The sequence below is a fragment of the Nicotiana tabacum genome, chromosome 12 (assembly GCF_000715075.1).
Source record: "Nicotiana tabacum cultivar K326 chromosome 12, ASM71507v2, whole genome shotgun sequence".
Lineage (NCBI taxonomy): Eukaryota > Viridiplantae > Streptophyta > Magnoliopsida > Solanales > Solanaceae > Nicotiana > Nicotiana tabacum.
In genome coordinates, this window is record NC_134091.1 from 128645169 (window position 1) to 128669453 (window position 24285).

At 35.9% G+C, this 24285-nt stretch overlaps 2 protein-coding genes across 4 annotated transcripts; both read right to left on the minus strand.

Moving 5' to 3' along the window:
• Nucleotides 1-465: 465 nt before the first annotated feature.
• LOC107792496 (uncharacterized) lies at nt 466-8031 on the minus strand. Of its 3 annotated transcripts, XM_075227084.1 has the most exons (9): nt 7359-8031; nt 5906-5961; nt 5697-5821; nt 4419-4578; nt 3789-4210; nt 3210-3683; nt 2562-2661; nt 1812-1870; nt 466-555 (listed from the first exon to the last, which is right to left on the minus strand). In XM_075227084.1, exons 1-9 carry the CDS (start codon nt 7428-7430, stop codon nt 551-553), a joined length of 1473 nt encoding a protein of 490 aa, XP_075083185.1. In that variant the 5' UTR covers nt 7431-8031; the 3' UTR covers nt 466-550. The 3 variants fall into 3 exon arrangements, with proteins under 3 accessions (XP_075083185.1, XP_075083183.1, XP_075083184.1); XM_075227082.1 differs by lacking the exon at nt 466-555 and having other exon boundaries at nt 1529-1870; XM_075227083.1 differs by lacking the exon at nt 466-555 and having other exon boundaries at nt 1529-1870; nt 4419-4575; nt 7359-7546.
• A 663-nt stretch (nt 8032-8694) lies between these two features.
• Nucleotides 8695-18148, minus strand: LOC107828474 (gamma-glutamyl hydrolase 2-like; the record flags this gene model as incomplete). The annotated part of the gene is given in 10 exon segments (NM_001326204.1): nt 8695-8751; nt 8825-8917; nt 9711-9799; nt 10292-10354; nt 10481-10570; nt 11713-11773; nt 12603-12697; nt 13520-13609; nt 13927-14013; nt 17849-18148. Coding segments are annotated over 10 exon segments (1025 nt in total), but the record flags the coding sequence as incomplete, so codon positions are not given.
• Between the last annotated feature and the right edge of the window lie 6137 nt (nt 18149-24285).

Genomic DNA, 24285 nt, shown 5'->3' on the forward strand with positions numbered 1-24285 from the left:
TCTTTTGAATATTTTGTAACTGATTTATACATAGTAAAAACAAATTTTATACAACTAATTATATATTATACAACTTATCTACAAATTTCACACATTATTTCTACCCAGTTATATACAACTATAATATCATACCACTTAAATATAATTTTTATACAAATTTTATACAATATGTCTTTTGTATATTTTGTATCTGATTTATACATAGTAAAAACAAATTTCATACAACTAATTATATATTATACAACTTATCTACAACTTATCTAAAATTTTCATACATTATTTCTACTCAGTTATATACAACTACAATATCATACAACTTAAATATAATTTTTATACAATATTGTTCAACTTTCATACAATATATATATGTCATGTCGTCTTCTTCTTCTTCTTCTTCTTCTTCTTCTTCTTCTTCTTCTTCTTCTTCTTCTTCTTCTTCTTCGAGTTTCAATATATGTCATGTCGTCGTCTTCTTCTTCTTCTTCTTCTTCTTCTTCTTCTTCTTCTTCTTCTTCTTCTTCTTCTTCTTCTTCTTCTTCTTATTCGAGTTTCAATCTGAAATTCAGCCAAAATCAAGTCTAATCTTCACCAAAACACCCTCAAAATTGAGATATAAACTCCAAATAATATTCCTAATTGTTTGCAACAACACCAAATCCAAACAAATAATGATTTTTGAAAACCCAAATTCGAATTCAAAGCTTCAAAGTTTTTTAATGGCTGTCAATGGTGGAATTGCTGCTCTCTTTTCCTTTGCTTTACACTACTGGAATTAGGGATTGAGAGATAGAGAGAGACGTAGAGAGAATTCTCAATTGTTTGCAACAAGACCCAATTCAAACAAATAATATTTTTTGAAAACTCAAATTCAAATTCAAAGCTTCAAAACTTTTTAATGGCTGACAATGGTGGAATTGCTGCTCTCTTTTCATTTGCTCTACATTACTAGAATTAAGGATTAAAAGATAGAGAGAGACGTAGAGAGAGAGAGAGAGAGAGCGCAGGAGAGAGAGAGAGAGAGAGAGAGAGAGAGAGAGAGAGAGAGAGAGAGACGGAGGGAGAGAGAGAGCGCAGGAGGGAGAGAGAATAAGAAATAATTGATTCCTAATATAAAGGGATACCCATTTAATTCATAAAGCGTATATAATTGGTAAATTTATATATAGGATGTAATTAAATTGAAACTTGAATAGGGAAGGTAACAAAGTTTCAAATAGTGTATAGGAATGTAAAAATTCCTTAGTGAAAACCTTATATTTGTCTTAAGAAATATATTGAATAAGTACAAATTCTTACTTAAGAACCCAATAATAAAAAAAGGCTAGAATCCCGAACCCAAGATCTTGAAATTCTAATTCCGTCTCTATTATAACTAATATGAACCTGCGTGGAGATGGGCAGGTCCCTGTCCTGTCGAGTTATCACTATTAAACTTCACTTGACATCAGTACGTGTTGAGAATACTGTAACTGAGAAAATCACCTCTTAGTTTACACAAGAAATGCTATGTCTTTGTATACAGAATGTATAACGGAAGAAGGAGACGCCACTTTTCGATTACTATAAGTGTAAATATTACAGACAGTGAAGTGTCACAAGTCATGCAGAAACAGGCAATACGTACAAGAAAGAGATCCAAACTGTAACTGAATAAAAGCCATGCATAGACGAACCAATCCAAATTTCGAAGAACAACTGGCTAACCTAAAACGGTAACTTCTGAAAATTGAATCTCTAAGCCTTCTTAAAAAATGATAGAATATTCCCTTGCTTAGGATCCTTATTTCCTGTTTTTTTGTTTCCTTCTTTACCTGCTTGACGCGTAGGTGCAGTACTTGCCAGTGCGGGAGACTTCTTAGCCATGGGTGGTCTGAAATGAACCATAAGTTAGGTAAATACACAGTATAACAGTTTACAAAGTAATATTAGAAGACTGCTAACAACCAGAAAGGAAGCAAAAAAGAGGATGATTAGAAAAGGCTCAAAAATGGGGAAAAAAGGTAATAAGTGCGACTGAAAGATTGCACGTTAACGAACTGACAGTCTATCATAAAACATAGAGGCTGTTTCTATGTGTTCAACTGCACCCAATAATGTACTACGTATGTATGTGTGTGCGCGCACCAAAACAACTAAAATTTCACTAAATATTAAATTTTGAGCTCATAATGTAAAAGTACAATGAAATAAGTACTAAGAACTTTAAATGTTGATTCAAACCTTTAGCCAAGTTACTCGAAAATATATGGAATTCTTTCATACCCATTTCACACATAGCTTGGCTGATTCTTAGGCCACAAAATAGATGTAACACTTGTTCAACATTTGTACATGAAAGGTGACAGTAACCATGACTCAACATCATCTTACTGGAAAAAAATGCAGGAACGCTTTTGTATGTTTGTCTAATTAGCTTCAACGCTCTACAAGCCTCTCTAACATGGACATTAAATGTTGTTAATGTCATTTCTTTTAACATATTAGGACTTGGAAAGCCACATAAGAGCAACCATGTGTACTATAGCGACATCCGTAAAATGATTGAACATGAATGTGTTCACCTGTCACCAGTACTTTTAACTGGTTTGTTGTCAGCTTTCTTCATTGTATTACTGTCAGCATTTGTTTCTCCATCTTCACCCTCCCAAACAACCTCGGTCACTGGAAAGGGTAAGCAAATGAATTAGCGCAGAGACGAAAATCATTTAGGAGATTATATTAGCATATTAAGGCACAGAATTTGGCTACTCTTGAGTAAAGAAATTAGTAGAGAGATCATCATATCTAGGTGAAAGGAAATGAACATGCATATCATGAATAAGAGAATATCAACTCAAAAATAAAAATCCTTCAATGATGGAACAGGATCTGACAAAATATCAGTGCAATCTTCTTGGATGAGTTAACTACTTTGCTCATTAAGAAATGATCTTTTATTCACTAGGAGCTTTCTTAAGACTGCTCTAGAGGGCCTGAAAAGCAGCAATCGAAGGGGTCATGACTACACATAAAGTTTTCGATGAAGAATAATAGAAATGCATTATTAGATGCCTTTAATTTTTAATTATCTTAGATCATAGGGTAACACATGTATAGTGAGGAAAGTTCGACTTTCACTTTTAACCTCCTTCCCTCCATTGCATGACCCTAACCCAAGTTTCAAATAGTTATACTTAATTTAGACAATTGAATTTCATCATAACTCATACCTTCTCTTCCACGTTCGTCAATTCGTGTCTTCAATACTTTTCTCCTTTTAGGGGAAACTGGAGCAGCATCTGCCATTTCATCCTTTATAGTTGCATTCTTAAGACTGGCATGTTCTGAAATCATCTCTGAAGAGGACAACTTAGACTTCTCCGATTCGCTGGTAGGTAAAGGTTCTCTTTCTCGTTCATGATTCTTGGTGCCAGCCTCCTTTGCCTTCTTGACTTCCTGCTTTTCCAGTTCTAGAGTACTAGGACTTTGTTTTGATCCTAAAATCGATTTCTGCTTTGGAGGATCAGGTGATGCTAGGTTGACGGCATCCTTGAATTCATCTTCTTCATCCGAAAAATCAAAAATTACCCTCCTCTTTCTATTTCCCTCACCATTTGATGTTCTCCTGATGCTGACTTGTTGATCATCATCATCGCTGACCCTATCTTCTACTCCTTCCGGAGTACATATTTGAGCCGCATTACCTAAGTAAACATTTGTTCCAAAGGAAAGAAGTGGTCAGTCAAGGACCAGAACAAAACATAATACCAACTTCAATGACAAGCGACCAAACAGCCAAAGGGACAAACCAGCAGGATTTGGTGTGGCATCACTGGTAGCAGCTGCAACACTGTCGGCTTTTGGCTTTGTGGATACACGACCCCACATATTAGCCAATGCCCCGCCATTTTTAGCAGAACTTTTGTCAGACTGAACTGCCTTCTTAGCAGCCGGCAGTTGAGCAACTTTGTCTTTTTCTGCAGCAAGCTTACTACCCTGTCCAGGACCTGATGTGCCACGACTCTCACTTTTGGTATCAACCACATGCGAAGATGGCAAACTGGCGCTAGGACTTGGTAGTTGAACCTTTTTCTGATCAGGTTGCGCTAGGGCAGTAGAGTTACTTTTACGAAGTCCTAATGCTGCACTTTTCACTTGAGGAACAGTGGTAGTGCTTGGAATTGTTCCTCCACCATTGCGCTTGACGAAAGGATTTGAAACTCCACAAAACCTGCAATACTAGTGACCATTAGAAAGGGAATCAACACCACCCACCACATGTGCATATCATAATATGGATTGCCTAACCACCTTGTTGAAATAATGAATACTTGTCAAAATTCTTAATGATTTGCATATCAAGGGTGTGAAAAATAATGTCCACTCCAAAGCAATGATAATGGTTTAGATTTGAAGACTCTGAAATATAAGTCTTATACCTATTATCAAGCAAACAATTATCAACTGAGAGGGGCAGCCTGAAGAGCTCTTCGGCCTGCACAAATTCAGCATTCCAGAGGGCCACTGGATCCTTTGGGATGCAAGCTTGCACACTATAGACCTGAACTGAGCAATCGTCCGAAAATTCTTTCTTGGCTTCTGCATAGAAATTAGCCAGTTTAGCTTTGATAATAGTTGCAACAACTTGCCACAGAAACCAAAGCGTATGAATAACAAGTAGGAAGATATAAAACTTTACTTCCAGCATATCTCCATCAAAATGACACACTCAGAAAAGCTTAAAGCAAAGGTAAAACAACAATTCTAACATGCTAGCTTTAATCAGCCAAAGGTCAACTTCTCATAAGTGGGTGTGGATAAGAAAGCTGCAAACAACTTATGTAAGAAAGAATCCACTTAATGCATTCTTCATTCAGAATTGATTGATATACCCAACCGGTTTTGATGTCATGAAACTGGAAATAATGAATTGGATCAAGGGCATCGATCTATCATCGTTCCGTGTGACCAACGACAAACTTATAGTCTCAAATTCTTTATCTTTGCTATTAATTTCTTGCAGGATCAACAGACCCAAAACTACTAGCTAGATCTGAACAGAATCTCCAACCACACCAATAAAGCCCCACTTTAAAGCTTGTTTCACTTTTGGGGCTCTAGATGTATCAGAATGCAGATATTGTCATTAGTATGAGCTGAACCAAGTACCAAGCTTCTGAATGTGTAGCATTCTTTCACTGCTAAACAGTCAAAGCAAACTTAAGAACCCGGTAATAATAGAAGAGAAATCTTAGACTTGTATGTAATATTACGAGAGCTATGTTCTCCTATGGAGAAAACCTTTTTTTTTTTTACCTAAAATAACTAACTGATAATTCTAATATGAAAAAGAGAAGTGGCATCAAGAAGATACCTATCAGTCTTCAGACATATAACAAAACAATGAGGTTATGAGGCAACTAACGGGAATTTTGTTCAGCTATCAGCCCCCAATCTTGGCTTGAGAAAGTTTTGAAGTTTATATATCAGGAACATTCTCCATATGGTTCCAACTAAGGTGCTAACTTGGTAAAAAATGAAAATAATAATAATAATAATAATAATAATAATAATAATAATAATAATAATAATAATAATAATAATAAAAAAGAGGATTTCCCCAGGGTTCAGCTCGCTCCAATGCAAAATGTATAGAGCTTATGCCCGGTCAAACAAATTCTTTTCATTACGAAGTGACATTTAAAAGGACATCCAACCTGCGAGGTTAGGAGCAGAGACAAGTCTTATATGGTAGGTTGAAGGGCTAGTTTTCAACCAGCCAGACAAGCTGTAGACCACCTCAAAATCATTTCCCTGCTTTTCGACAAATTCCTGAAGCAACCTGTTGTAAACAAGCAACTAGCCTTAGCATTACAGGATGGACAAACCAAAACATACCTTACTGGAGAATTCATTAAAAGCTTACCTCTTTGCAGAATCTGATGACACCAGAAAATTACGACTCAGCCACTTGTATGAAACCTGCATCCCAACAAATATAGAAGTTTAAATGGTTACCTTCCCCCCTCCCCCAAAATGAAGTCCTGTGACTTTGCTTGGGTAACTAGTCATTGCTATTATAAGCAGAATGCAGAATTAGAGTATAAGTTAGTCAAAGGGATAACAGAAACAAAAAACCAAGTCTTTGGCGAACTAGAAATTCTTGTTACTAGACATGGAACTTTTACTTTGACGGCTGACAGAAGAACTTCTATCTAGAATAACTTCTGCATATTTAATCTGCATTTCCGTTTCACCAAAGGAAAAGAACAAAGACGTAGTTAAAAGAAACTCGAGTGTCCATACTATGTAATGATCTTCAATTCATGTACCTAAAGTGACATCTGCCCCCAACCCCGCTGATGCAATCCTAGACGATGCAGCAGCTAAGATGAAGCAGAAGATGCAGAGATGCTGAGCTGGCAGACGTGGTTAGAGCATTGCTAAGCTAGATCAGTTTGTCGAAGATAGTTAGGGTTGTAACTGAATTTGTGAAGTCAGTTTGTTAGTTAGTTACTATTCTAGTTGAGATGCTAGTGATTCATCTTGTAATTGATTCCATTTTACTTCAATCTGTATATATACACAGTGGTAAAAGGTACATTTGGGATTCATCAAATGAAATACAACTTCTCTCTCCTCTCTAAACTCTCTAGCTTTTTCAGCTAGAATTCTCGAATTCATGATCTAGCTTCCATCTTCCTCAAGCTATAGCTCCTGGATTGTTCCTCATTCATTTGTTGTGTGTGTATGCATCACCCTGGACGTACCCCCCCCCCCAAAACACATAGCAAAAACAAGGGGAAAGTGAAGTATTAAGAACTGCCCTCTTACCCTCTAAAATTATGCAACTAATGCAAATAGATAGCTTTATGAATCAAAAAATATGTGCTTTCTCATTAATGAGAAGTACTCCCTCTAATCCATTTTATGCGGCGCACTTTCCTCTTTAGGTTGTCCCAAAAAATGACACACTTTTATATTTTAAAAAAATTAACTTTAAACTTCTCAGCTGTACAAATGAATCCATGGCTTGTTTTAGGTCACAAGTTTCAAAATTATTTCTTTCTTAAACTTCATGCCTAGCCAGACACTGTCACATAAAACGGGACAGGGGTAGCTTCTTTTTTCCAAAATTAGCAAGCATAAAACTTTCTAAAACAACTAAGTTTCATAAATCAATTAAAAAAAGGCACTTTATAAATAATTTTAGTGATATTAGCAAAAGTAAGGAGCTGATAGAATAAATAAATCACCTTCAATAAGTAAATTATTATAGAAAATTAGAAATATAACAATAGAAACATTTATTCTAAATTACCGTAATGATAATTTAATAGTCAACAAGGGAATATATTCAAACAAGCGGAAGAGTTTACCACTTGAAGTTTGTCTGATACAAGAGCTTGAATCTCATCGAGGATGCCTAGGGTTTCCATGTCATTCGCCATTTTCGGGTATGTCAGATACGGGTCGGGTCAAATCTGACGGAGAAGAAAGAGAATACGAATTTCCCACGCAAATAGCAATCGATTTCCCGCCATTGTAAAGGACTTTTGGGGTTTTATATGGGAGAGTATCTATTTCTCTGGGACCAAGGGGGTAGGGAACTCACGTGCGCTTCACGTGCTTTGAGATAGTCTACTAGAAAATTACAAAACTGTTTTTCTTTTTCTTTTTTCTTTTTTTCCTTTTTTGAATATGCAAAATTCAAACATATATATTTGGAGTGATGGAAAATATTTTTCAGAAGAAATTTTATCTCAGTAACTAGTATTCACTAGTATTTAGAAACTACTTCAAATGGATAATAAATGTAGAAAAACATAAACAAAGAAAGTCATTATTTCCCTTTTAGTGAATATCTTTTGGTGTTTGAAAAAAAAAAAAAAAACTTATTTTCTCAAAATTATTTCCTGAAATATGTTTTCCTTCATAAGAAACACACCCATGGGAACAAGTTACTGTATTAGATCTTAGTGTTTCGATTCGAATTGTGGCATTTTAAGTTTACAAGGACAAAATTAAGTTTCTATTTAAAAAAAAAAAAATCCTCCTCTATTACACAGGAAGGTAAAGGGAAAGAACATAGTGAAAATTGAGCTCACATTTATTATATGGCTTAACAGTACCACTAGGTTATAAACCTTAAATAAAGTTTTAATATGAGAAATTACGCTAATCATCAACTAAATAATCTAATTATTAAGTTAGTACTTCTAGAAAATAAGGAAATAGTGCCACATAAAATGAAAAATAATTCTTTTCATATCTTGTCATATATGCAAACAAGCCGTGAAATACATAACTGTGTGCTTGAAATCTTTCTGGTGACATACCAAACAACTGCACGAGAAAAACAACATTGAATCAGCCATGTTTGGACAAGTGAGGCTTGCTCAATTGGTAAAAGCACCTCCACCCACGACCACTAGGTCCTGGGTTCGAGTCACGCTGGAGGGTAAGTGTGAAAATAATATAGATCTTCCTAAGTAGGGAAGGGTTAAAAAAAAAAAAACCAGCCATGTTTGGAACCTATTTGGGCAGCGGAATTATAAGCAAACAATCATCATACAAGTGGTATAAAGATTCGCTTGTCGGAGTTGCTGGATAACTGGAGATTGAAGACCAAACCGAACCATGAACAACATTCGCATGGCATCTTTCTCATGTATAAGCTTAGAACATTCAATGCTTTAGCAGTTCACTGGCATCTACAGAGAGCTCAAGGCGGGACGCGGAGAGAAGAGGTAGACCTCGTCAAAACTACCCCTACAGCATGAGAGAATGTGAATTAAGTTCTTGAATTCCATCATTCTAATTCTCAAGAATCTCAACAGCTTACCCAGCTTTCCCAGCAAAAGAGGGACTATAATTGTAGATGAGGTTGTCAAGCAATTTGCTAGGCGCTGGCTTGTTAGAAGATTTTCTTGCTTCACTGCAATTTTGCGAAGAAAATAAACAAATGAATTAAAACAAGACACACTAGAAGCGCAGCAGTAATCAGAAATTGAAAGGTTCTGGAATCACTTTGGTTCACATTCCACAGCAGAAAGAGTGGGAAAGAATTAGATATGAGCTGCTAATTCTGGCTATATGTAAATGGGTTAGTTCTTATGCTTTTCTTTAATCATGTTATGCAAAAGTAGAGCAATCATCACTGAAGAGTGAAGAGTAAGAAAACATTATAGCTTGCACCTAAATAAGAACTAAAGTCATTTGTTATATTTCAAACAACCTGTGAAGTCATATATCTACATTGAAGAAATGATCATGCCTAAAAATCTGCACTTTACCTACTTAGCTAACAACATAAAACTAGCACAATATAGGATGAATCACCTATAACTTCTCCTAAGAAAAGCTTTAGCTTTATGCAACATCAATTGCAATTTCAGTTATTAAATAAGTCAATATTCCAAATTATTTTCCAAAAATGAAAAAAGTGCAGAGTTTTAGGTCTATGATGTTTTGTCTCTTTTCGTCTTCTTGAGCTGAGGGTCTATCGGAAACAGCATCTCTACCCCCTCGGGGTAGGATTAAGGTATGCGTACACACTATCCTCCTAAGACCCCACGTGTGGGATTTACTAGGTCGTTGTTGTTGAAAAAAGTTAGAAAGAATTTCCTGCCTCCTTATTGTGTGCTGCGCCTGAAAAAAATCCAGCCCCCCCCCCCCCCCAAAATACACATAAAAAGGGGACAAGAAAACTGAGGAAAAAAGGTCAACACCTGACGAAATAGTTGGCAACATGTTGAGTTACTTGAATTGCATCCTCGGTATGTGGAATCTGTGATGAGCGCCATTCAAAAACATTTTTCTGCAATGACATAAGGAACTAATGCAGTTAAATTTCAAAACTTCAGATGAAAATGGTGTCAAGGAGTTTGAATTTTTTATATTATGTTCAACTATACCCTCCAGGAAATAGCTATGCATGCTTGTAAAAAATCTTATCACTACTTCTCATTTAAGAGAACCTTATAAGTCATGTAATAATTAGTATGGTGATTAGACCGCATAGTTTTGATTATGAAACATTGTTAGTAATGCCATTTCAGATATAAAAAAATGCAGCTTAAATCATGCTTGTCTCCTACCCTGCAGAGCAGCTACAAAACTGTGATAAGATATTTAATAAGGATAACATGAAAGCCACACAGAAAAAAGGGTACCGAACTCCAGGACATTAATATATGCTACCTGACATGTTGTCAGATCTAACAACAATTTCCTGTCTTTCAGACAACAGTAAAATCCGGTTTGTTTCAGATAGCAAAATAGATCAGCCAACAGTATCCAAAGACAGTACCTCAGGGTGCCACTGGAGAGCAGTTACGGGATAGCGTCGTGCTTGAGCAGTGGAGACATAGACCTGAATCAGTTATTAGCAAATCAGAAACAAAAAAGCTCAAGTAGAATCTACACTACATTCCATATCATTTGGTGATAATCTCATAGATAAACCAAAGGGGGTAAAGGAATAGAATACATCTTGTACCTTGTTCTTTTTATCTGTACTAGTTGTCAATATCCTGAAAAAACTACATAAATCTTTATTTGCTTGAAGCCTTTCTGGTGATATGCCAAACTGTAGCATTAAAAAACAACTTTCAGCCTCATTGCAGCATTCAAAAAGTGACAAGTAAAGTTCCAAGAAAATACAGATAAAAACTGAAAGCCAAATGGAATATCTAACATAAGTAGAATCCATTCTAAGATCAACATGAATCAATCATCTTAAGCTTTTATGCTGTGATCAACTAATTATCTCTCCTCCATTACACCTCTGCATAGGCTTTATGCTGTGATCACTAATTATCTCTCCTCCATCACATCTCTACATAGGCTTTTATGCTGTCTTCACTAATAACTGGGAGCATGATTTGATATAAAAGTTAATCTACCAATAAGGTTCTTAAGTTTAGAAGACAATCATAAGGGTAGTTTGCTGGCCTTATGAGTACACTGCCAACATATCATCAGGAAAAAGAACTTGTCTGACATAGTTAGAAACAAAGTCAAGTTCATCTTTAAGTTAACTAATGATGCCAAATATTCGTTACGAATATAAATAATGTTGCCCCAAGAAACTGTAGTAGAGCGACAGCAGCTTGAATAAATTCTGCAGGTAATAACAGAGATATGGCGGTAATCCCAAGGTAGGTCAGTTGATAACAAAATGACTATTGATTTTGAAATCAGTACAGGAATCTTAGCATTTCCAAACTTTTCAGAACAGATACAAGCCGATTAGACATTAAAAGGGAAACAAGTATTTGTGACACTTCTAGTATAGAGAACCATTCTGGAGCAATCATGATCACAGGAAGTACGAGTATTATCTTGAAGTGATCACAATCTCCAGTGATGAAGACACACAGAGAGAGAGAGAGAGAGAGAGAGAGAGTTAAATTTTGTACTGATAACAAATTATCTACTCCACTAAGGAAAACAAAGAGAGAGAGAGAGAGAGAGAGAGAGAGAGAGAGAGAGAGAGAGAGAGAAGGTAAATCTCTTACTGATCGCAAACAAATTACAAAAATGGCAGTGTGACAAAAGGAAAAAAGAAACCTATCATGTGAAGCGTACATGATGATTTTGCATCACAAGGCAAAGAGAGAGAGAGAGAGAGAGAGAGAGAGAGAAGGTAAATCTCTTACTGATCGCAAACAAATTACAAAAATGGCAGTGTGACAAAAGGAAAAAAGAAACCTATCATGTGAAGCGTACATGATGATTTTGCATCACAAGGCAATCTGTACTCATCTTCTTTATCAACACAGGGGGGAACCTGCAGGAAACAGTTGATAGCCAATTGTCTATCATCAAAATTAGAATTACCATAGATCTCTTCACATATTATAAAACTGCATTTTGACATAGTTGTTAAGAAACTATTAACGTATAATTTACATGAATGACTACATAGATTGCTTTAGTTATTTGCAAATGAGAGTTGTGACAGTTCATTCAATATAAACATAAAATATCTTACAGGCAGTAGCTGCCAAACTGCAGGCAGAACAATAGAAAAACAATGCCATCCCCACAGTGCTCATAACCTGCGCTACATGGACTTGGTTATGGATAAGTACCCCATACGTGTGTCTTAGTATGCAGTATGATTAAGGGCAATTTCTTGTTAATCTATAGTGCTTTTTAATAAATAGCAGTAATTATTCACACGCATATCAGACCAGTTTGAATACCACTAGGGAATCAGTCTTACAACCACCATCAATTGTTTGCTTTGTAACCATTGGAGAAACATAGGGAAAGAACAATGGACACTTCTTGCAGATCAGACTGAAATGCCAGGTTTCAATCTTGGTTGCTTTAAATAACCGCATGTTTGTTTTATCTGATAATTAGTAATTACTACCATAGCAAAAGACAAAGGACAATACAAACCCTTATAGTTTTAAAAGTTTGAAATATACACACTATTTGTCTTGTTTCCTATCAATCAGGCACCTATTAAAGATTTAGCCACTAAAGCCTTTAGAATAAGGGTAACTGAGATTTTCCCAAGTGGGATAAAAATGGAGGAAAGAGGGAAAAAGAGAAGGGCAAAATAGAATAATAGAGAACATGAAAGAATTTTAGAGAAAAATTTATACCTTCCAAAAACTGTTCTTTCCAATTTTATATTTTCCATGAATTGTACTGTAGAGGCTTGATTTGCTGCACTGAATTCCTCAAGAATGTTATTGTCCTATTACAGCCAAAGAAACCTCTTAAAATCAACCCATGAAAACAAAACTCGAGTAAAGTATTGAGATGAGCTGTTTGGTTCATGCACAGTAACGGGGGAATACAAATCCACAACACTATTTAAGAAAGCGGGAATTTATCTCTCACATATTGTATTTTGGTCATGGTTGCTTTAGAAAAATATACTAGCTTAGATGTCAAGTACTGTGCAATTTAGGTTCAGAAGTAATTACACAATATCAGTAAGGCATGAGATTATATTTAAGTACAGTTAAGTAAAATATCAATTGTGATATTAGGCTTTTATAAAAATAAATTAGACCTCATTAGACAAAATAAAACCAGAAAGAAAAGAAAATAAAACATCCAACCAACTACAATATATAATTCAATATTGATTACTGATCTAATCCGAATTAACAAATTGATTCCTCATCAAGGTATTATCCAATACAGTTTTCTATAGTTTACTGCAAGCCTGCCATGGAGTCTTACCCAAAAATACTACTATATTTTATTGGATAAACTTGCATACGTACAACAAAAATAAAGCATTTTCATAACCTGTTCATACATATTTGAGTTTCTGGATCTTAAGAAAGCCACAAGTACTAGGAGGTTAAAAATTATCCGACATGTATAGTAGAACTCTTCCTTACTTCCCATAGAAATCGTATTCCTCATTAGAGTTTGTTTGCTTGTCCAAATACTATCACAAGTGTCAATGCCACCAATTATGTTGAGTTAAACAGTTCAGACTTCTCAATTTAAGTGCCTTCTGATAAAGTTAAACCATCTCTATCTTCCCGTAGACCTTCATTACCTTGGAGATGATCATTGTTAAAAGTTCAAAACCCAAGCAGATGGCAAGAAGAGGGAAATGCTCACCCGCATCATTCTTCTCCAAGACTTTCTGCAATATCAGGAAATCATTTTCATCAATTGTTGATGACAAACAACTTCGGACATGCTTAAACAAAAAAACAACTCTTCAGAAGATGATTATTAGCAGAATATGTTTTGGCATTAAACTAAACTAAACAAACAAACAAACAAACAAAAAGGGAAGATATCCTATTCAAAGTATAAAATAGGGAATTTGTTCATGCCAAGATTATTTTCCAGATTCCATGCTGGTTCCCCAATCACATGCAGGGGATTTTACACGTGCAGAAAAATGCAGCAGTGGTAGCATGACTAGACGCAAGTGTACCAATAGGAGAGAGTCACCTGGAATATTCCTTTGACAACCTCAAAGTAGAGACCATCCTTGACCCGTCCTCCAGTGAAGATAACGCCATTGACTAGATTAAGTTTCTGCATGAAGATATGCAATTAATTTGTCAAACTGCAAATGCCAAAATGACAGATTATAACATGCATTTTCAAGTCTTTATGATAGCACAGTAGTCTACGAGACATCTTCATGCTAATATATATACAACCAGCACTTAAATACACACAATAAAACACTTGTAAAGGTGAAAAAATGGAAGAAACCGAAGGCAATCTTGCAATTTACATACACATCAAAGGAGCAGCAACTGAAGCTAAAATAAGGAACTAAGTGGTTTTGGGAACTTGTGAAAAGACCAATCAGTCGATCAATCAACTATGGCTCAATCTCATACTTCTTGGGATCGGCTATATGAATCTCCTGTATCCACTCCCTCCATTCAGACACATTTCATACTAAATACTGATGTTTAGATGATTCATCATAGTTAAACTGTTTTTAGTTAGCTGCAACCCTCCTTATTATCTGTAAACTTGTGAAAGACCAATCTGTCAAACATTCAACTGTGTCTCAGCCCAAACTAGTTGAATCAGCTATAAGGATCTTTGTTTATTCACCGTAGTTAAGACTGTATTTACGTTGGTTACAATCCTCCTAATTAATCTGCTAACTCTTGAAAGATCAATCAGTCAACCAATATACTACAGCTCAACTCAAACTAGTTAAGTCAACTCCATGAATCCTTTGTATCCATTCAGACCCAATTCATACTAGATGCAGATGTTCAAATGGTTCATCATAGATAGAGTATTTTTACTTGGTTGCAACTTCCTTTGCTCCCTCCTTTCCAAAGAGAATGACACTATTTTTTTATTAGTCCGTTCAATATTTTCTAAATATGGAAGCAATTTAACTTGAACTCCGCATTTTACTCTCAATAACAGGCTTTTATAGTCACACAAATGATATGGCATATTTAAGACCACAAGTTTCAAAAGTCTTATAACCACACAAATGTTATGGCATATTTAAGACCATTTCCCTCCATTCAGACCCATTTCATACTAGATGCAGATGTTCAAACGGTTCGTCATAGTTAGAGTATTTTTACTTGGCTGCAACTTCCTTTACTCCCTCCTTTACAAAGAGAATGATACTATCTCTTTATTAGTCCGTTCCAAAAAAAGAATAACTTTTTCTAAATTTGGAAGCAATTTAACTTGAGCTCCGCATTTTACTCTCAATGACAAGCTTTTATAGTCACACAAATGATATGGCATATTTAAGACCACAAGTTTCAAAAGTCTTATAACCACACAAATATTATGGCATATTTAAGACCACAAGTTTCAAAAGTCTTACGCCCTCCATCACTTTGTTTGTCATAATTTCGCTCGACAAGAAATTTAAGAAAGAAAGGAAAGACTTTTAAAACTTGTAGTCTTGAATATACCATAACATTTATGTGGTTATAAGACTCTTGGAACTTGCGATCTTAAACATGTCATAACGTTTATATAGCTATAGAAGCTTCTCATGAAGTAAATATAAGAATGTATCATTCTTTTGGAACAAGCTAATAAGGAAATAGTGCCAAACAAAATGAAACAGAGCGAGTACTTTCTTTCTTAAACTCCGTGTCTTGTCAAACTAAGCCATATAAATTGAAAAGGAGGGAGTAATTTAAAAGTAGACTTATGAAAAGGACCAATGAGTCAATCAATCAACTACTCCTAAATCCCAAGCTTGTTATGATCACCTATACAAATCCTCAATACCTGATGGTAGCCTAGAAACCCGTGTTTTAGCCATAGTTTGCATTCTAATTGCTGCATTTTACATGTGTTTGAGCTTAAATGATGGTGAATTACACTTATTTACGTGTTTTATGCCTTGCGGAAAGTGATTCCGAGTTAAAAAGTTAATTTGGAGCTAAATCGAACAAGTTAGAGCTTTGAAGTCTGAGTAAAAGCGCAAAAATATTAAGTCGGGATCACGTTCGAGGGTCGAGGACCAAGTCCAGAGGTCAAAAAGTGGAAGAAACGATTTATTCTAAGAAAACAACACTGTCGCGCTGCATGGGGCGCCGCATGGCGCGTCACGGCTGTGTAAAAGTGGCTACCTGTCAGAATTGAACTCTCTGAATATCCTCACAAGCGCGCTTGTACAAGTTTCTTAGAGTTATTTCCTGTTTCGGCTAGGAAAGGGTAGTTTCGTCCGGACCCGTTCCTAGAGGGTATAAATACACCAAAAATACTTTTTTGAAGGGACTTTTGACCTACGAAAGATTGGAGAAGCAACTAAGGCAAGAAGACACAAGAATTCGTCAAGATTTCAACCAACGATCGGTGCAATACGGGAGTTTGTATCGAACCATTAGCATTGATGTTTTTTATGTTTTTAAATCTTACTGAGATACTTTTTCCATTGCTATAAAGTAATTTCCATTAGGGTGTTGACAGATACGGTGTTTTGATAACTTGATAGGGATTCGATTCTTGATCATTGTTGGAATTAATTGATGGAGTTTTAATTCGTATTGTGAAGTTATTTCTTATTTTGCTTAATCGAAAGAGGGGCTTGATATTGAATTTCTTTACATCTTATGCTCTAGTTTAAATTCGTGATTCAAATAGGTAATCGAAAGAGCCTCTTGAATTGTTAATCAATCTAGAAAATAGGGAAATTTTTGTGAGTAGTTACCCTTTATATCATAACCATCATTTTATTGGTTGCAATTGTTTACCGTACTTCAATTGGATTAATTACTGAATTTAACGTTTAATCGGAAGAGGAACATTAACTTCAAGTGTAATCTGATTATCTATTGAATTCGTGAGAGAACAACAACAACAACCCAGTATAATCCCACTAGTGGGGTCTGGGGAGGGTAGTGTGTACGCAGACCTTACCCCTACCATGGGGTAGAGAGGCTGTTTCCAAATGACCCTCGGCATCCTTCCCTCCAAGAACTCCCCACCTTGCTCTTGGGGTGACTCGAACTCACAACCTCTTGGTTGGAAGTGGAGGGTGCTTACCATCAGAGCAACCCATCCCGAGTCAATTATTGAATTCGTGAGAATCAACAATATTATAGAGTGAACTAACTCAAGAATTGTATCCCGAGTCAATTATCTTGTACCTGTCTAGTCAATTACCCTTATTTGTCTCATTGATATTTCTTTGTTGCTCGTTTGTTGTCTTTTGTGATCAACTGTTAATCACTTAATTTTTAGTAGTTAATCGTAATGGATAATCATAAAGTCAAGTGTTAATTTCCTGGATAGTAATTAACTAGAGATTATTCGAACAGTGTTTAAATCCAATCGTTGTGGAGAAGATAATTAAACTATACTATCTTTGACTAGCGAACAATAATTTTGTGTTGTGTTTTGCGCTAATCAGTACCAATTCCCTCTATTCATACCCATTTAATACCAGATGCCTATGTGTAATACTAACCATCTCATCTAAAAGCTTAAGTTGTTAACATTATTATTTACTTAATTAAGTATTACACGCCCTCACGTGTAGGCCTTGTTCTTGGGCCAAGCACGTGGACATTCTTTAGGGAAAAATGAAGCTAATTGCATCCATTAGCCAAAGAGTATATAAAATATGTATATTTTATATATATATATATATATATATATATATATATATATAAAATACGCACATATATACAAGCATATGTATACAAAAGATATGCATTTTATCGGCTATTATTTTTTGGAGCAGCTAAAAATATACATTTATCATTTCTTTTTGATAGTTGGGTGGGGTGATGAGACTCGAAGTTTAAGCTGTCATAAAAAGCACGTTTTAATTAACGTAATAACGTACTCATTGATAAAATCTGATTTTCCAAAAATACGAAGTAAAGCTGAACTAAAGGAAGGAAAAAAAGTTATTTACTTGATTGAGAATTTCAGGAGGCTCAGTATAAATAAGAGGAATAACTCTAGCACCAGCCATTTCAGCAAACTTGACGTAAGAAGCTGCGATGTAGGAGACATCAGTGCCGTTATTGAGCCGCCCCGAAGCGCCGTCGCCGGGATGACTAACAATTCCGATGACCGGCCGGTAGTTAAGTGTCGGGTCGGGTCCAGGACAGCTAGGGAGATTCAATTGCGACTCGATTAGCTGCTGGGGTTTTACAGTAGCCATTAATTGGATGAGAGTTGTGAAAAACGAAATCCAAAAGTAGGTCCCCATTTGGATTGATAACAGTATGATAAATTGAATGATGTGATTTAGGAGGAGAATTTGGTTTTCACCTCTCCAAAGGACTCTGGTCTTTGAGTATCGAATACGAAACTTAGGATGATAAAGTGTAGGGAAAAGGTCCACATTTATCCGAGGAAATAGTTACTATAATTTTCATCTAAAAGGGTGTTTGGTCAAGGTTAGGAGCCGGTTAAACTAGCTTAGTTTAGTTTGTTTTCGTTAAACATTCAAATTACTTTTATAAGCTAAAATCCGTCATATATCGTAACTTGGTCACCCCAACTTATGTTTTTTAGCTTATTAGTTTTAATGTACCTGCATTGCACGTGTGTAGCGTCATTCAATTAAAACTATATACATTGATGTTAAAATAAACTATAATATTTGTATAAATGATGAAAGTAAATGTTATCACATTGACACAATAGTTGAATTCAATATCTTCTGACTATGCAAAGATGATGAAATTTAATTAATTGTATATTATTTTATAATTATACTTATCTTATAATATGAGATACAAATATGTTAAATTATGTATCACCCGATGTATCTTTAGGAATAGATTTTGTCTTCTATTATTTCATTCTCATTTCTTTAAGTTTATATTTTAACCAATTTAATTCTTAGAACTATAACTGAATTTATTTTATTTTCTGATTTCTTTCATCGTCAATATCTTTTTATGATAAATAATTTTTGTCTTCTAAGATTGTGTAAACTTGAAAAATTATTTTACCTATATGATAAATTTGGGAAGAATAAAATTGGATTATTTTTCTAATTAGTTAATTCAAATACTTAATTATTCCTTAAAAATATTTAAAACCATATATTAAATATTTACTTATAACAACTTTTATCCACACGAAAATATATTTTTAAATGATAAATATTCGAACTTTTGTACTTTATGTTTGTCGAAGTGTTAGAATAAATAACTTTTGTCAATCACTCTTTTTTCTCTTTTTCTTTGCTATTATTAAATATTTTTGTAATTATATATTTAATTATGTTTTAAAATCTACAATAATATTTATATCTAAGAAAATTATTAATCGATGAATAAAATTAATAGCCAGTAGACCAATCCCATAGACTACTTAGAGCACTTACAATTTAATTACGAATTGGGATAAACGACCAAGCAAAATGTTTCTTCTTTATTTTATTTTGTTTACATAATAATTGCTCACCTAAAATTTAACAGAATTAAACAATCTCATTTGAGCTTAAAATAGTACTACTACTGGTAAGACAAGGCAAAACTCTAGAATGTTTATCAACCTACCATCCTAATTTTCGATCCCACACCTTTTTATCGAGAGTCATGTCCTCGGTAAGCTAGAATGCTGGAATTCGAGCACACGAAAATTTCCAACATAATATGTTGTATTATGGAGTTCATGCGTATAAACTCATCATATTATGTTGGAACTCTAATACATTATGAAATTTCAGCACATTATGCTAGAATCTCATATGTAAAAAATTCGAACTCAATCATATTATGCTGAAATTTTTTCAGATTTTAAGGGTATTTTTGTTCATGTCACGACCCAATTTTACCTATAGGCCATGATGGCGCCCAATACTACAACTAGGCAAGCCAACCAGTAATTTAAACCCATATTCAATTCTTTTAAAATTAACCGAGTAATTAAACTCTTCTTACTTGCAGGAATTTAGACAATATGAAAAGATTTAGTAAATTAAAATAACCAAGAACAGAATTTAAATCCAAACATTCCACTAGTGTGTGTGTGTGTCAAGAAGTGGTGTCACAAGTGTATGAGCATCTAGTAGATTATACAAAAATTATAAATATTGTCTGGAATGAAATAGACAGAATAAAATTTTAAAAAGAGGCACACTAGTTGCTGCAGAATGGCTCAGAAAGCAACTCACCACTAAGCCTCCGGATAACGCGGGGCGCGCGCCGATAGGTCCAACGATAGCACCTGTCTCAGGTCCTGCACAAAAAGTGCAACAAGTGTAGCATGAGTACATAAACAACGTGTACCCAGTAAGTATCAAGCCTAATCTTGAAGAGGTAGAGAGAAGATGGCCGACTTTGACACTCACTGTGGGTCAATAATAATAATTGAAATAAAACTAGAATATTTAAATCAACACGATTCATAGAGTTAACAATAATTTTATTTAACAAACATAAACAATTAAACTCCTTCGAATGCAACAATTTCCAATTTATTAATTAAATTCACAAACTGCAATTTAAAATATCAAGGTATCGTGTAATTATTATTATTAGACACGATTTCTGCCAAGGTCGTACGGCCCGATCCAGAGTATCGTGTACACTGCCGAGGGACGTGCGGCGGGATCCATAGATGTATCTATAGTGCCGAGGCGTTCGACCTGCTCCACAAGAAAGGAGGACATTTTTTTATTACCTCCGGAATGAGAGTGTATTTATTATAAGGTTAATTCGAGAGGATGAATAATTTTTTTTAACAATTAATTAATTTAAGCAGAAAATTAAGCATATAAGATTTTCATCTTTTACTATCTTTCCCTAACAATTCATAATATATTATAAATAATTTAATTAAATAAAGAATACAATTTACACACATAATTCATGCTTTGAGTCCTAAACTACCCGGACTTTAGCATAGATAGTAGCTACGTACGGACTCTCGTCACCTCGTGCGTACGTAACCTCCACAATTAGAAATAATTATTAATTTAATCACCTATGGGGTAATTTTCCCCTCACAAGATTAGATAAGAGACTTACCTCAACTTGCTCCAATTTAATCCACTAATATGCCTTTTCCTCGATTATCCAACTCTTTATGGCTCGAATCTAGCCAAAATAATTCGATACAATTACTAAAAATTATAGGAATCAATTTCATAAGAAAATACTACATTTTTCAAAAAGAAATCCAAAATTAACTCAAAAATCGTCCGTGGGGCCCACGCCTTGGAATCCGGCGAAAGTTACGAAATATGAACGCACACTCAATCACGAGTCTATCCATACCAAAATTACTAAATTCCGATAACAATTCGGCCCTCAAATTCTCAAATCTAACCAAGAGAGTTTTCCAAACTTTTCCAACTTAATTCTCCAATTAAATGATAAAAACAATAATGGATTCGGGTAATTTAACGAATATTGAGTTAAGAACACTTACCCCGTTATTTTCTCTTAAAATTTCCCAAAAATCGCCTCAATCCGAGCTCCAAATCGGTAAAAATAAAAAATGGGATGAAGTCCCATTTTCATAACTTAAACTCTCTGCCCAGTGATTTCTTCTACGCGATTGCGAACTTCTTCACGCGATCGCGAAGAACAATTTCAACACTGCCCAAAATTAACTCTACGTGATCGCAGAAAGTCCCACGCGATCGCGAAACACTGACTCCGTAAACCTACGCGATCGCGAACCTCCTCACGCGATCGCGAAGCATTAAGCACGCGGCCCAGATCCTCTCTCCGTTCCTCTTTGCGAATGCGGCCTTAGCTATGCGTTCGCATAACACAGCTCGCCTAACCTACGCAATCGCGGACGTGCCCACGCGATCGCATAGAATAAATTTCCAACTGCCCAAATTAAGCCTACGCGATCGCAACCTCATTCACGCGATCGCGTAGAACAAAGTCACCTCTGCTCAAATTACCCTACGAGATCACAGACGAACTTACGCGATCGCGTATAAGGAAAATAAGAAGAAAATACCATTAGCTATCAGTTATCTCCCAAAGGCCAAAAATGCTCTGTTAGCCGTCCAAAACTCACCCGAGCCCCTAGGGATCTCAACCAAATATACCAACAAGTCCCAAAATATCATACGAACTTAGTCGAACCCTCAAATCACATCAAATAATGCTAAAACCACGAATCATCCTCCAATTCAAGCTTAATGAAACTTAAAATTTCCAACTTCTACATTTGGTACCGAAACCTATCAAATCAATTCCGATTGACCTCTGCAAATAAGTCATAAATGACATAACGGAGCTATAAAAAATTTTGAAACTGGATTCTGACCCCGATATCAAAAAGTCAACTCCCCGGTCAAACTTCCAAACATAAATTCTTGTTTTAGCCATTTCAAGCCTAATTTAACTACGGACTTCCAAATAAAATTTCGAACACGCTCCTAAGTCCAAAATTACCATACGGAGCTATTGGAACCGTCAAATCCCGATTCCGGGGTCATTTTTCTCAAAATGTTGACCGAAGTCAACTTAGTATTTTTAAGGCCAACTTAAGGAACCAAGTGTTCTGATTTCAACCCGAACACTTTCAAATCCCGAACCAACCATCCCCGCAAGTCATAAATTAATAAAAGCACATACATGGAGTTTTATTTAGGAAAATGGAGTTCTAAAAATCAAAATAACCGGTTGGGTCATTACATTCTCCACCTCTTAAACAAACGTTCGTCCTCGAACGAGTTTAGAATTGTACCTGGAGTGCTGAATAAGTGTGGATATCTGCTATGCATGTTTTCCTCGGCCTCCCAAGTCACTTCCTCGACTGGTTGGCCCCTCTATTGAACTTTTACTGCAGAAATTCTCTTGGACCTTAACTGGCGAACCTGTTTATCAACAATGGCAACTGGTTCTTCTTCATAGCCCAAACTATTATCTAGTTGAACTGTGCTGAAGTCTAACACATGTGATAGGTCGGCATGATACTTTCGAACCATAGATACATGGAAAACCGGATGAACTCCTGATAAACTGGGAGGCAGTGTAAGCTCATAAGCAACCTCCCCTACTCGTCTCAACACCTCAAATGGGCATATAAACCTTGGGCTCAACTTGACCCTTTTTCCCAAATCTCATGATTCCTTTCATCAACGAAACTTTCAAGAGAACTTTTTCACCTACCATAAAAGATAAGTCACGCGCTTTCTGATCCGCGTAACTCTTCTGTCTGGACTGTGCTGTACGAAGTCACTCCTAAATCAACTTTACCTTTTCCAAAGAGTCCTTCACCAAATCAGTACCATATAACTTAGCCTCACCGGGCTCAAACAATCCGATGGGCGAACGACATCGCCGACCATATAAAGCCTCAAATGGAGCCATCTCGATGCTGGATTGGTAACTGTTATTATAAGCAAACTTGGACAAAGGCAAGAAACGATCCCACTAGCCTCCAAAGTCAATCGCACATGCCCTGAGCATATCCTCCAAAATCTGAATTGTCCGCTCTGACTACCCATCGGTCTACGGATGAAAGTCTGTGCTGAGCTCTACACGGGTCCCCAATTCACTTTGTACTGCTCTCCAGAAATGTGAAGTAAACTGATGGCCTCTATCTGATATGATAAAATTTGGCACACCGTGCAACCGAACTATCTCCTGAATATAAATCTGGGCCAACCTCTCTGAGGTATACGTAGTCACAACCAGAATAAAGAGTGCTGACTTGGTCAACCTATCAACAATGACCCAAACTACATCAAACTTCCGCAAGGTCCGCGGCAACCCAACTACAAAGTCCATAGTGATGTGTTCCCATTTACACTCCAGTATAGTCATCTGCTGAAGTAGGCCACCTGGCCTCTGGTGCTCATATTTAACTTGCTGGAAATTTAGACACCTAGCTACATACTCAACTATGTCCTTTTTCATTCGTCTCCACCAATAATGCTGCCTCAAGCCGCGATACATCTTCATAGCACCTGGATGAATAGAATACTGAGAATTATGTGCCTCATCTAGGATCTTTTTCCTCAGTCCATCCACATTAGGAACACATAGATGATCCTGGAGTCGCAGAACACTATCTGCTCCAATAGTAACTTCCTTGGCACCACCCCATAGTACCGTTTCTCGAAGAACCATTAAGTGTGGATCATCATACTGGTGAGCCTTGATCTGTTCAAATAGTGAAGACTGAGCTACAACGCATGTAAAAACTCGACTGGGCTCTGAAATATCCAGCCGCACAAGTCTGTTGGCCAAGGACTGAATATCCAAAGCTAATGGCCTCTCCTCTGTTGAAATGAAAGCCAAACTACTCATACTCTCCGCCTTTCTACTTAAGGCGTCTGCAACCACATTTGCTTTGCCCGGATGATATAGGATAGTAATATCACAATATTTCAGTAACTCCAGCCATCTGCGCTGCCTC

Excerpts from the sequence above, each read along its gene's own strand:
- LOC107792496 (XM_075227082.1), bottom strand. The coding sequence starts at position 7,430 with ATGGCGAATGACATGGAAACCCTAGGCATCCTCGATGAGATTCAAGCT. Across the intron at positions 3,684-3,788 it reads TGCCACACCAAATCCTGCTG|GTAATGCGGCTCAAATATGT; the intron begins GTTTGTCCCTTT and ends ATGTTTACTTAG. Across the intron at positions 2,662-3,209 it reads TGACGAACGTGGAAGAGAAG|TGACCGAGGTTGTTTGGGAG; the intron begins GTATGAGTTATG and ends TACCCTTTCCAG.